Source organism: Papilio xuthus, unplaced genomic scaffold (assembly GCF_000836235.2).
Source record: "Papilio xuthus unplaced genomic scaffold, Pxut_1.1 DF828952.1, whole genome shotgun sequence".
Taxonomy (NCBI): domain Eukaryota; kingdom Metazoa; phylum Arthropoda; class Insecta; order Lepidoptera; family Papilionidae; genus Papilio; species Papilio xuthus.
In genome coordinates this window covers 2,252,905-2,269,949 of record NW_013529697.1, presented here as the reverse complement: position 1 = coordinate 2,269,949, position 17,045 = coordinate 2,252,905, and the positions used below count along the sequence as shown (strand labels likewise).

General features: G+C 33.2%; 1 protein-coding gene across 1 annotated transcript in view; it reads left to right on the top strand.

Annotated features, from left to right (window-relative positions):
• Window positions 1–15,469, top strand: part of beat-IIIc (beaten path IIIc) — an 86,044-nt gene extending 70,575 nt beyond the window's left edge. The window contains exons 3-6 of the mRNA XM_013321315.1: window positions 9,353–9,567; window positions 11,936–12,071; window positions 13,216–13,475; window positions 15,156–15,469. Of these exons, the coding sequence (XP_013176769.1) occupies window positions 9,353–9,567; window positions 11,936–12,071; window positions 13,216–13,475; window positions 15,156–15,377 (833 nt within the window). The 3' untranslated portion in view covers window positions 15,378–15,469. The remainder of the gene's footprint in view (window positions 1–9,352; window positions 9,568–11,935; window positions 12,072–13,215; window positions 13,476–15,155) is intronic.
• The last annotated feature ends 1,576 nt before the right edge of the window (window positions 15,470–17,045 follow it).

Here is a 17,045-nt window from a genome sequence, read left to right as displayed (position 1 = left end):
ATCATCAGCTCACTATACGTCCCCACCAAGGGGCTCAGAGCCTACCCTAAGTTAGGGTGACTAGGCCAAAGTCAACCACGCTGACCCAGTGCGGGTTGGTTGACTTCACACATATCTTTAAATTTTCTTCATATATATGTGCAGGTTGCATCACGAAGTTTTCACCGTAAGAACGTTGGATAAATGTACATATGTAAATCGAAAATCGAAAAACACATTGGTACATGGAGGGATTCGAACCCAGGACATGAATGTTACAAGTCAATTGCTTGAACCCCTGAGCCACCGACGCTGCATAAATATACGAATAATTACTTATTACTGCATTTTTTTTTTGTTTTAAAAATCGAATGCATAATGCATTGGGCTATCCTGGGAATCAACAACATAAAGTTTAAATAACAAAACGTAGAGGGGTCGAAAATAATAAAGAGAAATTCAAAGCCTTAATGACCCGTGCGTTTTAAGTAGCTAATTCTATAGGGCATTAAAAATATTACCTTATTGCCCCGCGCACTCCCAAGGGGGCATTAAACATTTCGCAGCGCACTCTAGTGGGGTAATTAAGAAAGTAAAGCATTGGCATACAGTCCGTAAACTGAAAAGGCTACGACGTTTACTAAACATTCAAAGGCAAATATCGTCCATCGATCAAAAAACCTTTAAGTTTTTTATTGAGTAAAATTGTTTGTAGTTTAATTAAGTGTTTCGTTCAGTTGTATCGTCTTTTGTTATATACTTAAATACAACATTTAACAATTGGTTACGTTAAAAGTTAAATATTTTGATTTGTAACATGTAACATTGTAACTAAAGTAATAGGGTATTAACGTTACAAAAAAGGAAATAAGAAGACTGGTTGGCTCATTGTGGCTGTAATCAGTAGAAATTTAGATAATTTAAGTTAAACAAAAATTTAATATAATCACAAAATTGTCGACGAAACTTTTCCTTTGCCTTATTTTAATATCTCAAAAGATTCTGTATTTACATGAAACTCAAGTCCCGGCTAAGAAAGTGCTGAGAATAGTTCGTATAAAATAATACCAGGAATCCAAGACGAGGTCACTAAGTTTCTTGAAAGAAACTTTAAGAAAACTGTAACTCTTTAGGAGCTTGTTATAAAATTGGCCGGGTAACGTAACTGGAAAGAAATCGTTTATGATAAAACTATCTTGCATTTTCTTTATAAAATTTTAAAATAATATCAGAATATTTTTTTTTATTTGCAGTCGAATTAATAATATTTTTAAACGACGATTATATTTATAAACTAATTAAAGTATTGTAAAATAAGCTTCTGTGTTATTAAACGCATGTGAATCTATCAATATTTTCTATAGCTGTTTAGAGAATGGAAACTCTCTCTCGATTATTCAGATTCATTATCAGCTCACTATGCATCCCCACGGGTTCAGAGCTTACCTTAAGTCAGGGGTGACTAGGACATAGTCAACCACGCAGGCTCAGTGCGGGTTGACTTCACTTATACGAGTATCTTTAAATTTCCTTGCAGATATGTATAGGTTGTATCGCGATGTTTACTTTCACCGATTATACAGGTTTTATACAGATATGTTACCGTTAAATTTTTCTGCTGATAGACACCAATAAGTTTATAAATGAATTCGTCGACAGTGGAAACCTACTCTTAGTAATAAAGTATTTATTTGACTGGAAAATCTATTTCCAATACTGTCAGAGTTAAATACACTCACAATGTTAAATATTTACATTCAATTATGAGCATTCGCTGACTAATTAGTTTGATAAACAAATGAATAAATGCTGATTAGTTGCGTCATTAATGTTAATTAAAAATTTATTCTATCTCATAGTATATATGTTAACATAATTTATGTAGAGTTTGTAATAAACAATTTATTTATTTCAATATTGGTTTTGTAATAATTCACTAATTGTTTGTTCATTAATTCCTAGATTAAATTGATTTGTTCAATTATTTATTTAAATTATAAATTAACTAGCTGTCGCCCGCGAGTTCAACCGCACAAATGAAAAAAAAGTTAATAAGTAGGCTAGACGTTCTTGCAAACTATGGTTTATACATATGTATATATGTTAAATTTCATCGAGATCCGTTCAGCCGTTCTGGAGGTACCTTCAAACAATCCATCCATCCATTCGCATTTACAATATTAGTAAGATTAGAAAATGTCATGCCGTATTATGTTCTTTCAAATCAATATTGCAAATGAAATTAGCTTCAATATTAAATATATTTTCAGAATATAAATTTGTAACATATTTTAAGAAATAATGAAATAAATTAAGTAATTTTTAGTTTTTAATTTTTTAGATGTAACCGTGAACCACATGGTAGAGAGTAGCCGTCAGTTCGTTAACTGTTAGCGTCCCTTAACTAAAGCTTTGTAGCGCTTTGTATCGCGTGATCATTAGCAATCACGTCACGCTACACAATTAGATTGTTCTAGAAAGGTGGAAATAAAAATTAAGACCATTGCAAAAGACTATTCCATACTAAAAATAAAATCATTTAATTTATTTTAAGTGGTTTCTTGTTATTTTTGAAATATCCTATTATATTTATTGTTTTGTTAACTTTAAAATTTCTAATTCTTGAATTTTAATCCTTAGAACAGATTTTATTAAAAGTTTTCGATGTTACGTTAACATTAACGAGTTTTTAATTAAAATTAATGAATGGTAAAAAAGTTAAAATCTTTTATTCCTTAAATAAAATTCTATAGAAATCTAATATTTCGAACACATCATTTTGAAATTATTATGTTCATTAGAACAAAAACAATTGAATTTTATGTTAACTTTGTCCCTTTTTGTATAATATAAAAAGCAAATTAATATAGCACGTGCTTCTGATTTTTATGAAACACCAGCTTTGTTCAAGGGTCTTTCAATATTTCATGAATGACCTTGTATTCTAAATTAACACGTGTCTTTTGATCACGACATATTTAACATGAATAAATAACAATAATTTACTTAGAATCATTTTTCAAATGTATCTAACTAAATTATTGTTTTTGACCTGTAATGATTTTTTTAATGAGTGAAAAATGCCTTGGGAAAAGTGTCAGGCTAAGGCTCATTGGTGTTCACCAATCCTAAGTCCTATACCGACTAAATTAATCCTCTCTATGGACTTTACCCCCACGGAATTACCGACAGGTATTCTTTCGTGGGGGATTCAGCAATCATGTTTTTTCTTCTAGCAGTCTGTGTTCTAACTCCTTGAGTCCTTTACAATGTAATGGATATCACCATGAGGGTTTTATTGTATGTCAATTTCATTGTGACCTTCCATCACCTAAATCGAACAAAAAGACGTGGCCGTCCTAAAAGAACTTGGTGGCGTTAAGTGGCTGCCGACATAAGCGCAATCGGGCTGACATGGCCCGATACGAAACGCAGAGCCCAAGATAGAGCGAACTGACGGCGCACTGAACCCCTCAGTCCCACTACGGGGATCTTAAATCAGTCATCGCCTAAATGACTGCTCGAAGCTAGCGTTAAGGTAAGGCGCAGTTGGGTGCTGGACTGAAAATGGTGCCACAGTCCTGCGAATTAATCTGTCTCACATCAAATGGTAAAAACGAGTTCGCTGTAGAAGACTTCTCCTGGCAGATAGTAGAGGTAAGATATAACTCTCTCTAAGAATCGTTTTTCACAAGTGAGGTGTTATTCGATTTTAATATTTCCCAGAGTGTTATATAGTCGTTCTAACTGATATTTTATTTAAAATATTCTTTTATTACATGTATATTTTTAAACAATGAATTTCTGTTTACAATTGTGTGATGGTGCCGTGTCGACCGCTTTTTAATTACGACCAAGCACCCCTAGGCTAGGCTAGGCTTTCGACAAATTGAAATTGAACGATTAATTTTCGATTTTGGCATCGCGTCTCCCCTCGTACGCAAATAGCCTTCATGTTTTAATATATAGAACATTTGTGCTGCGGAAGTAAGAAGTCGGTGAGGGTTTTAACGAAGACGATATAAAAATTTTAAATGTCTTATTGTCTTTGTAAGAACAGATATTATAATATCTGTTTTTGTACAAGTTATTCAGAAATGTAAACCCACGGTTATTTACTAAGTTTTATAACCGAATGTGACTTGAAGTATGTATATTGAATATTACTGAAGTATATAACAATATACTTATCTAAATATTACATACACATACAAAACATTTATAGTTGAACTAGAAACACACCTACTTAATTATATATTAAGTAGTTAACGTTCTTCAGCTTTCAATTGCTGAGAATTGGGGCAAAATATACATGTCATAATCACCGACCACTTATCAAGTTTTAGTCCCTTTGTACACAGTCTACGTAAATCTTTAAATCATATCCTTGCTTCGCAAGAATCGCGTTGCGCGCGCTTTGTACCCACAACGATGATTTTTCGACGCAAATCGTTTATTCGGTCAGTACTGGCATAGCCACTACTCATGTTAATAGTATTGTTCCGCCATCTTGAAAATCTAGGCGACTTTTTCACGACGACCTTGACTAACAGGTTACAAGCAATTAACTTTGTCTACGAAACTCCATGACATTGTGTTGTGTAAGTCGCTAAGTGACTAAAATCGCTGTGTTTCTAAGATTTACGTTGCCTTGTGTACAAAGGGTCTTAGCGACTTCAAAACTTTAATCGATAAATTAGGAATCCGAACTCGATACGAACTTTGACTAACAATATCATAATTATGTTTTACAAGACTTAATTTTCGTAGCAAAGATCATTATTATTAACAAAGATTAGTAAGAGACAGTACAGAAAAAAGATATTTCTCTATACTATACCTTTCTGTCCCTGCTAATGCACTTAACCTACCCATCTTTGCCTAGGAAAGGTGATTAGAATTTTAACACATTCATTGGGCTTTAAAGATTCGTTTTTAGATATCATAAAAGGTTTACTAGAAGCGTTGTTTTTGAAATAAACTAAATATAACTAGTACATTCTAAAAGCCTAGTCAAAAATGCCTCATATACGGTGGCTGGATTTTTATCGGCCAGTTCGTTAACACCTCACGCGGCGGCGAGCGCTTTGTGCTGCATTTCCAATTACCTGGACCCCGACAATTAAATACATTCAAACATAGAACAAGCTAGCTAAATTAATAGCATCTATAACTACAAAGTCGTAATTGTCATACAACAAAAAAAACTTGAAAATTAAAATATTTATTTTGCTTTCGTTTAAAAAATCTCTTTATTTACAGTAGCCCTGTTCCGAAAAAAATTTACAAAATACTGTTTTTTTCACTTTCTATAATGCCATGTCTAAATTAAATCTTGTTAAAGCTTGAATACTATCTGGATAGGAAATAAAAAAAACTGAATTAGTAATCTATGCCCTGTTATGTTTAGTCAAGATTGTATTATAATTTATGTCCTTTCCAAATATCATTCAGATTTAACTATTCTGGAGTTACATACATCTATAAATCCATAAAATTTAGTAGTAGTAAGCGGCAAATATCACTACTAAATGTAAATTGACTAATACGTTAGTATATTTTTAATCGTACTATATTTATATTACCTTTACAAAGTATTAAAAGTTCTTTACATTGGTAACATCATCATCATCAGCTCACTATACGTCCCCACCGAGGAGCTCGGAGCCTACCCTAAGTTAATGGTGATTAGGCCATAGTCAACCACGCTGGCCAAGTGCGGATTGGTTGACGTCACACATATCTTTGAATTTCTTCTCAGATATGTGCAGGCATCACGATGTTTTCCTTCACCGTAAGAAAGACGGATAAATGTACAAATGTAAATCGGAAATCGAAAAACACATTGGTATATGGCGGGATTCGAACCCAGGACCTACAGTTGCAAGTCAAGTGCTTAACCCCTGAGCCACCGAAGCCAGACATTGGAAACATTACATCACAATACTTCAATATAAAACACCTGATACCCACTTTGTTTTACGTGTCGAGGGACTATCTCATACGTTTTATCGAATATTTTTCTTTTCCAATACGTTATATGAACAATTAGAGTGAAAGCGAGCCTTCCATTCGACTATAGTAATCTAGGTTAGGAATACGCTCTTATTTTTATCTATTTAATGACTAGTTTTTGCCCGCGACTCCGTCTGCGCGCAATTTTTAAAAACAAGTTAGTAAGCATGCTTTCTTTAAGGGTATATTCTATATCTATACTGAATTTCTTATAGATCCGTTTATTCGATCTTAAGATAACCTTTTAACCAACATACATTCATCTAAACATTCGCATTTGTGATATTAGTAATATAAATTAATGTTTTTTTTTAGTTCCGAAAATCTATTTACTATTGTGCTATTATTGTAAATTCTAGTAGAAAAAAATTAAGGCATTATTTTTGTTTTTAATTCGTTATATTCTATTTCAATTTTATTTTAGCTGCTGTTTCTTAATATACCGAAAACCAACTTTATTATATCGACCTATGTATCAAAAATTGGTTTTAAATTATTCAAACTTTCGTGAGATATTATACTAAACTGATATAAAAACGGCTAAACACTCACGTATATTCATCTAATGTATACTATATAAATAATACCAGTACCACTCATCCTGATGGAGGGCCCCCGATTGGCTCGAAACTAGTCGGTGCCGCCACCGGACGACCATACGTGAGTGTTTAGCCGTTTTTATATCAGTTTTAAAAAAAAAGGTTTATTGGCGACGATATTCTAATTAAAAAAAACTTATCCTGTTTTCTATAGTTTTCTTTTTTTTTTTAATATTAGCAATTTTTTTTGTAAATTAACTAATATTTCTTTAACCATTCCAACTAAACTCTATGCTTGTGCTAGGATATGGTTTACGACAATAGTCGAATGGCGGGATTCGAAGCCACTACCTCGTGATCGGAAATCCGTATCCTTAACCATTATGCTATTGACGCTTATCGTTATCTTCAAATTATAAATTAATTAACATCTCTACAAAAATTGTAAAACATTTTAAAATCAACAAATTAAATAAAAACAAACCGATAATTGAATTACTATAAGTGTACGCAAAATGATTTTAAATGAAACAATTTAACTAAACATATCGGTTTGAGGTATCTAGGTGATCTGAAGTGGATTCAGAGAGGCCCCAGAGTGGTCCCAGTAGGGTTCTACCTCGGATAGGGTGCTCAGACCCCCAGGAGTGATTCACTTAGTTTTATTTCCGACAATACTAGTGCACCCCAAAATCCCCTCTGACTTTAAAAACTGCGGTTTGTTTTCACAAGTTTTTACACTATAGTATCAAGGGGAAGGATTTGTATTTTGCAAGTAACGTATAAACTCCAAAACTACAGAAATATTTTTAAAAAAAATCACCATTGGAATGTTAGATTACAGCTTAGTGACATGATCAACATGGCTATCTTAAATCTTCTTCTTCTAAATTCTTCTAATCTTATAAATGCTTATGTTTAGATGGATGGATAAATAGATGAATGTTTGATGTTATAGCCAGAACGGCTGAATGGATCTCGATGATATTTGGCATACATATAGAGCATAGTCTGGAAGAACACGTAGGCTACTAATTATGTACTTTTTTTTAATTCGACGCGGACGGAGTCGCGGGCGACTGCTAGTATTTAATAAGTGGGACAATTACAATAATTATAAAATGTTTGTAGACAAATGTTTTCCATGAGAAACCTGTAACTGGCCAGTAAAATGAAATGTATTGTCATAGAAAAAGAAAAAACGTTTTAAAATATATTAATTATTTTATTGTATTTAGTTCTTGTCATTTATTTATCCAGTATAGGTACATGAATCTAGCTTATTATAGTATCGTTTAACATAATCATAGCATTTTGTACTATGTCATATTTTAAATGACACATCTTATATTTTTTTGTATTTATGTGCCCTTTTAATCAAAGCGTATGAAAGCTTGTTAATTATTCGCTTCTGTTCGTAATGTTATTGAATTACAGATGTCATTTGGCGTACACCTGATATCAGACAGTGATAGGCGGTGAATGCCTTAATGTCCAAGTATTGGACGGCGCAATTAGCACTGCATTTAACGTGCCCACTCGATCTTGATATCATTTAGTGACAAGCATATGTAATTTGCACCGTTCGGAATTTACATGCAACTTATTCCTTACAACGATTGTAAAAAATAAAATTCGGTGTAGTTGTTCAGTTTCCATCCGTGTCCAGTGTGTTCAGAGTTTGTGCCAATCAAAATGATGTAAATGAAATGTAATTTCATCGTGGAATAAATAAATTATCATGTACAAAATTATTAAGCACTTTAATTTAAAATGTTGAACACAATTAATAATTATCGAAAATACTGGAATAATCGTATCGGTAAAGACCGCATGCTTTTGTTCAACATATAAAATTAAATTGCTTTATTGTGAAGTCCAGCGACCGTCCCCCGCGACCGCCACAAAGTCTCCCCTCCCCCAGACTCGCTGTAGAACCTCCCCCACAATTGTGTGACATATGGCGACCGGCTCAAGTTACAATACATCATATTCACAACTCTTTTTAAGAGCATTTTATTTTTTTAAATTACTCTGAACAGCACAATCATTGTCAAAAACAATACACGTTCGTAAATAACTTACTTTATTGCAGCGTTTGACGTGAATAGAGGCTTTATTTTATGTTTTGTTTGGAAATTGCAGTGAAGATTTTAGCACCTTTTTGCTCATAATTTTCGAGAGAATTAATGCCTACATTGTCGGATCAAATAACACCAGGTGAGCCATGTAGATTCGTCTTTTCTAACAATAAGTATTAATTTTGTCTAACTATATTTGTGGAGAAAAGTTCTTAAAATTCGGTATTGTCATTTCAAACACGTTTCGCATACAAACAAAATCGTTGTTAAATTGGTATAGGTGTAATCAATTACAGGATATATTTGCATTAACGTAATTCGTCTGGTCGTGTACTTGTGGTCTTTATTCATCAATTTACTCGAGCGCCACCCCGCGGGTTCAGTCGTAAAGTAATATTTTGCTGAGCTGGGCGCGGGGGGTAGGGGCAATAGTGCCTCTTTTACGGGCCGCGGGCGGCCGTCACATGGGAAATTATTTCACATCGCGTTTAATGGATTTTTGCCTTCATAACATTTTACCAACATACGAGCAAATGTGTATTCAAAGTGCATACCTTTCCGAGACTTATCAAAGCCCGAATTTTATGGTTGTACATTTTTATATGAAAAAAAAAATGGATATTCGATTTGCCAGACTTGACTTCGAAAAAGAATACTGTTTGGTTGCATTTGTACAATTTATTTGCACAAGTTGCACAGATTAATAACCAATGTTACAAATCATAAATATTGTTACAGGTTACATAGTTACTGGTCTGGAGTTGCTGGAACTGCGGGTTCCGGCGCACGTACCATTAGGCACGCGCGCGTCGCTCTCCTGCCGCTGGAAGCTGGGGCCCACTGACGTCCTCTACTCTGTCAAGTGGTACAAGGACGGCAAAGAGTTCTTCCGACATGTCCCCCGCGATGTCGAACCCCGCAGAAAGTTTCTGCTACCCGGAGTCGATGTTGAGGTAGGCTTATAAATTAGTCTTATACATTCACAATTACATTAATATTTTTTTTGTATTTTGCAACAAAGTAACATTAAGAAAATAAAAACATGCGTGGATTAATTTTAAATACAAAAACTAAATACAACAGGAAACAACTGTTTTATATTTGCAAAATATTTCTTGATTTAGCTATGTTATAAATTATGTTTCAAACGTCAATTTTTTTTTATTTTATATTCATTTTTTTTATGTGCAGGGTATTTGATGTCACCTGAGTTTTTCATTGCACTATCACAGAAATATATCATCATTTATTTTATGTTTTACACTAAAATGATTAACTTAATAAAAGTGTTTTATGAGACATCGTAAAGGAATAAATATGACTTCTTACCATATTTGTTTATGGAGTCGTATATTTCAGAAGGAAAATAATCCAAGAAAGAAAAATAAAACAATTTAGATCGAATCTATAAAACAGCGATTAGGTACTTTTTGGTTTCAAAAGTCATTTATACTCGAAAAAGCATCTTTTGTAACGTTAAAGTCACCATCAATCGAAAAAAAAATTATGACAAGTTTTTGACATGGCTCAATGTCATATTAACTTCGTTTTTTTTTTATATTCAACGAAGTGAAGTTACATAACATAACCTTACTTTTATTCTTCATAAATATTAGTTAAAGCCAGGAGTCGGACGAGACATGCTTTATGGAGGCGCTTATTTTCCGTAATGGATGTCGCGATTGTAATCTATAGCACGTAATGAAGTTGACTCACCGAAATTGCGTGCGTGTTGTGGCGGGTGAGTGACACCTGAATATATCTACACGTGCGCCCGACTCTAACCGACGCCGATAACGTGCCATTCTATGAAAAAGTTTTTTTTTAAAGCAAAGGAATGCGAAACATACAGCCAATTTTTTATGTTTGAATTTGGAACTTTTCTTTTATCGTTGCGAAGACAAAAGACTTCTGAATTCTAATAGAAAATTTGCGGTTAGGAAAAAAAGGGTATTCCTTCGATCTTAAATTTAGACAAATAAATGAATAAATAGAAATCAATTCGTTTTCTAAGACATAGAGCGAGTGCGGAAGTATAAGTACCTCGGTGCCTGGGTTCATGAAGAATGGGACAGCGAACTGGAAATACGATCCCGAATTGGAATGGGCCAGGCAACTCTTAAAAAAATGGGTTAAGTTTTATGCAACCGTCAACTATCCATTAAGCTCCGAATAAGAATACTCCAGTGTTATGTCTGGCCAGTCGTATTATACGGTAGCGAAGCCTGGACATTGAAAGCCAACACCCAGAAGTTCCTCGAAGCTTTCGAGATATGGTGCTACCGTAGAATGCTACGCATAAGTTGGACAGAGAAGATTTCCAATGTGCGGGTCCTCCAGCGCGTCGGCACAAAACGCGAATTATTGCAGACCGTCAAAAAGAGAAAAGTTGCATATTTAGGCCATGTCTTGCGACACGAAAAATATGAACTTCTTCAACTCATTATGATGGGCAAAATCGCAGGCAGAAGACGAGTTGGAAGGAGGAGAAAGTCGTGGCTAAGAAACATCCGGGAATGGACCAATTTTGCCAGCGTTGAACAACTTTTTCGCTTGGCACAGGACAGGAAAGGGTTCGCTGAGCTGACGGCCAACCTCCAGTAATGGAGAGGCATTGGAAGAAGAAAAATTCGTTTTCTAATTGTGATTCATATTACTTACGAACCTCACAGCAAACAATGCATCCACAATACCCTTGAATAAAAAGCTCCCCCTTTTGACGTAAACATGAACGTAGACACGCAATATCTTAACACCCATCGAACATTGTACAAAAACATTTCTAATTAGATTATATGAGGTATCTTGTATCGTTATATAAACCGCTATAGAAGTGGAACGGATATTGCGCGCTGAAGAGCTACGTGCGCACACAAGCTCTCGCTTCAAACTGTTCCAGCTTCCTTCAATTGCTTAAACATAAACACGTAAAGTCATACACACATCGGCCAACTTTATTACTACAACGGCTATTGTTTTTTAAAGTGGAAAACTATTCGAGCACTGGCCAGTAACATTTTAAAAAGTTACTTCGTAACACTGACATTTTTATTTTTATAAAAGTTGACTCAATAACTTTTGTTGCAATTTAATTGTATTACGGAGAAATAGGAAAAAAACATAAAAATCCTAGTAAAACTAGATCAATTATTTTGTTTAATAAAATATCAGAATAAAATTAACTACAAGAGGCTTGTGTATAATACCAGCCAGCACAATTTTTTGATTTCATGAAAAATTTCGTTTTGTTCCTAACACCACACTAGTTACTAAATATGTCGCTTCCAGTGTAGCAATGTATATCAGTTTTGTTGTTGACAGCAATCAAGCCCAAACGGATCCAACATAACGCTGTTCCCGGCCGTATTGGAGACGGGCGGGAGATACAGATGCGAGGTATCAGGCGAGCGACCACTCTTCCCGACTGTTTCCGACCATGCGGACATGATCATCGTAGGTAAGTATCGAACGACATAAATAAAATATTCATTTAAGGTATGAAAAATCAAACTACACCAGCCTGCTGGCGATGCATTGCAAAGATTACGACGACTCAAGACATAAAGAGTAACTGACCGGATTCTGCAGTTCGTTGCGTCACCACTGTTCACCAATATTCACCACTATTCACCAATACTCACCAGTATTCACCGATATTCACCACTATTCACAAATATTGTTAACAGATTGTGCATAGTACAATTTTTAATAATTTTTTTTCGACAAAAGAATACTGGTAAATAAGAAATTATATTGAAATATAATTTAAAAACATAAGTATACTTTAGTTGTACTTTTATATATATTTCATTATAAGATTTGGCTCATAAACTGTAGTGTTAAATAAACACTACCTTTTAATTATTTTGAAACAAGTCATATAATTACTCTATTCAAGTGGCGGCAGTAAACCCTTTCACTTTAATGTCTACTTTTGATGTGAATATTATGTTTTAGTGTCGTTCTTATGAAGCCGTACCTTTATTACTTTGTTCTTTAAAGTATAAAATTTAATAATTAAAGATTTAATTCTTTGTAGCATAATATTAATATTATGTCATGACATTTAATTACCTAATAAGTTGCTTTAAATTATGGAATTAGAAGACTTTTATAGACGAACACCAATGATATTCTACAAGTTATTACCGCAAAATCATATCCTTAACTAACTCTATGTAGAATCTTCCATCAGGTTTGCGGCCCTAAATCGATTTTTTTTCGTTGAGAAATATTGGAAAGAATACCTTCCGCGGGAAAACATGGTTATGTGGGTTTTGACCCACTAAAACCCCTTCGGTGCAACCTCAAGTGCAATAGAAAGGGCACAGGCATCTTCTAGGAACGCACCGGAACCCACAGCACTTTACTACTCAGGATACAACTCTCGCCGTTAGTCACAGTGTTAATACAGCGTAGGACCATGTTTTGTCACCGTCGTTCCGGGACAACTAGCAAATCGGTGTTGCATTCGTTATTTCAGTCGTCACTCAATTTATACAATCCTTCCCTTACTTACTATACCTCCCCAAAACACAAACTCTCTCTCTTTTCTATTATCTAGAAGTGTATGTGGTCTGAAATACATCTTTCTTTCCCAGCATTACCAGAACACGGACCAACGATCTCCGGGTCTAGACTACGGTACCAGATCGGAGACAGGGTGCAAGTAAACTGCACTTCAGGCCGGTCCCGACCGGCGACCAGACTCGCGTGGTACATAAACGGTGAACCCGCGCCCCCAGCTACAGTCCTAACACCCGTCACGTATAAAGACGATGATGGTCTGGAAACGACGAGTCTAGCGCTTGACTTCAAAGTCAAGCCGAAACATTTTAGGAAAGGGGACCTTAAACTTAAAGTAAGTATTGTTTATACCTTTAAATTACTATCTCGTCAACTTAACACTTTCAATGCCATTGACTGGCGATTTTACTTTCATACAACAATTGTTGCTTAGATGGCGTTAAATTCAATAGGGATTATGTATAAGAAATATAAATCGTAGGTTGGAAACGAATAAAAAACATAGTTAATTTTAAGACATTTCTTATTATAGTTTGAGCTTTTAGATTGAATTATAAACATTAAAATTTCTAGGAATGGCAGAAATGTGTATTGTAACAAAATATCTTGGTTTAGAGTTTCATTGTTTTCGCGTCGTAAAATTCCATGGAAGGCTTCTTAGCTAGTCGCCCATAAAACCTCTATAAACAACCTTGACGTCTAAATCATCACGTTGGTGTACCCTTTTAACTAAGTTTTTTTTGGCGTAAATATGTAACTCATAAATGTTATATAAACAAATATAATGAGATTGAATATGGATGGCTACAAAGGAAGAGAAAGACCAAAGAAAGTATGAATGGATTGTATGAAAGAGGATATGCGTAGGAAGGTGGTACATTCAGATATAAAGGCTGATAGAGATGTATGGTGGAGTAGTACATACTGTACCGACCTGTCGTAGGGATAAAGGCAGGTTGATGACGATCTAACAAATGTTTGGTTCTCAAGCACAAAATATTAGAAACTAGCTGTCGCCCGCGACTTCGTTGGCGTGGATATTAGTGTAGCCAATGTGTTCTTTCAGACTATGTTCTATACTTATGCCAAATTTAATCGAGATCCTTTCAGCCGTTCTAGAGATATCTTCAAACACCTATCCTTCCATCCACATCACATCCATCTAAACATTCGCATTTATAATATTAGTAAGTTAAATAAAAAGCAGCACTTCAAGGCATGAATTCGAAAAAAAAGAATAAATAGTAACCTATGTCCGTCTCCATGCTCTAAGCTACCTCCTCACCAATTTTCAACCATATCAGTAAAGCCGTTCTTGAGTTATACTTCTTATAGTTATAACTAGTGTAACTAACACAACTTTCTTTTATATATATAGATGGCGTAAACTGTCTTACTTTATTACCTATATTACTACTCACGAAAGCATTTACAGTTATTCATAAAGCCTACAAATCCATAAAAATTTTATTAAATCATAAAACTTTACAGGAATATGACTGAATTTAATTTTTGTTTGCTATATTTAACGTCCCTGATCTGTCGAATGTCATTTTATGTTTTAAATATGCATATACATATGACCTGAACTTCTGAATTAATAACGTATTGAGTTATTGATTTTTGGCTTTACGCGGTGCACCATGTAATATAATACAAATGTTATAATTTTTAAAATATATCACATTTATATAATCGTGTTCGTAGTCAAAAAGACTAAACATTAGCAAAAAAAAAACGAGATATTATTTTCCAATGCAAATATTTATGCAGCTTTCCTTATAATAAGCAAAAAATATTGACATATCTAATCGTTATTAATATTACGCAACAATAAAATTCAAATGTGCCTTAAGTCTTTTCTTTACAGCAAAGAGACATAGGCCATTATATTCACTTTTAGTATTGAATCTTTTTCTCTACTTAACTCTAGCTAAAATGAAATTTACGCTATTAATTCTACGATAAAAAAAGCGCCTTAAAAATATCCTACAGGATGTATCTATTGTTGCAGTGTCTCGCCACAATAGCAACAGTCTACTGGCGAAGTAACGAAGAAAGCGTACAAGGTGAGCGGTTAAAAGGTTACGCAAGATCGCGGGACTTCAACGAGGGGGCTTCGCGGGCTGACAGAGTGCAAGCCGCGTCTAGTAGTCATTGCAAGACTCATTTATTAACTACTCTACATTTATTGATATACTGCATACTACAAATTGTTTCCAAGACTCTTTATTGATCTAATCGGATTTTTTTTTTCTTGGAATATTTCTCACCAGTGTCTCGTTAGAGATCAACAGTGTTGTAAATAGTTTCGGTAATAAAAACATTTATAGACCATTTATAAACTGTAAAAGTTTAATTAATTAAACTTAATTATGTAATTATTTTTAATATTATTTTCAATCCACAATTAATTGTTAAAAGATTACATAAAAAGATCATTTATATATTCGACCTAGAAAAATGTTATTTAATTCCAAATAAATTTATAAAAATTTTAAAAAAAGGCGAAGTAAAACAAAACAAGGGGTATTAAAAGTCTGGTACATAAAAACGACATATCAATTTAAAAAAAGAGTATTTTAAAACAAAAAAGTCATTTGCTCTTTCGTCTTTGTATTCAGAGTTAGTTAAGACCCAAGTACGTTTTGTTACCATACATATTCCAATAAATAAAATATTAATAATGTTTTAATTGTAAAAGCTCTTTTCAATATCGCACCAAAACAATTAAAACAAAACTGTTTAAATAATAATTAATTTTATTTAAAAAACAAAATTACATCATATTTTTACAACTTCATATAACAAGCTGGTTTTTTTGATAATTAATCCATTAAAATGTATTCGAAAATAAAAATTTAATTTATAAATATATTATTTAATAATTTTTGTATAATTTCGTAGCTTAGTTTTTGTTTAAGGTCATTTATTTTTATATTTAACTTAATAATTTACCGAAAATATTTTTTTAACCTAGTCACAAAAACAAAGCTACTTACTCGTTGTTATATAAGTATATTTTTTTCTACAAAGTTACGATAATTAATTAAGCTAATGTAAAGTTATAAAGTAAGTTATATATGAACTTATTAATTCTAAACCTTTACAAAATTGTACAGGGATAGATATTCTAGAGAAAACAAGAGCAAAATAAATATGTTTAAAGTAAGCTGTCATATTTATTTGAAAATGGAATTCGACTTAAAAAAAAGTCAATTTTTATTTTTATTTTCATAGAAAAGTTTGCAAACAACAATTCATAATTCAACCAATAATCTATACGATACGTAAAAAATGTGTATTTATTATTTTTAGATAACTGAAGATTAATAAAAATTTTATTATGATTTGAAATGAAATATTTTAAATAAAAGAGACTATTTAAAATTGCGATAAAATGTGCATTTATTTAAAACATTCCGTGGTGTTTTTGGCTACAGAAAATTTAAAAAAAAACATGATGGAATATCGGGGATCCATTTACTGATTTTTTATCTATATAATTTTGAAGAAGTTTGATAATTCAACTACGGTTTTAGTTATAACTTTTTAGATTTCGATGAATATTAATTGTCATCGAATTCTTCTTCTAAAATACCGTGTGTTATATCATCATCAGCTCACTATACGTCCACACCAAGGGGCTCGGAGCCTACCCTAAGTTAAGGGTGATTAGGCCATAGTCAACCACGCTGGCTAAGTGCGGGTTGGTTTATTATATACCAAATTATATTTAACTTGATTAATTGAACCGTTTTAAAAAATAAGGACAATTATATATTTTCAACAATAATTAAAAAAAACAAAAATTTTATGCATTTGTTGTAAACTTAATACTAACTATTAATTTATTTACGAGTATTTATTATTTACATCTTTGGCGATTATGTTTTTATACGTT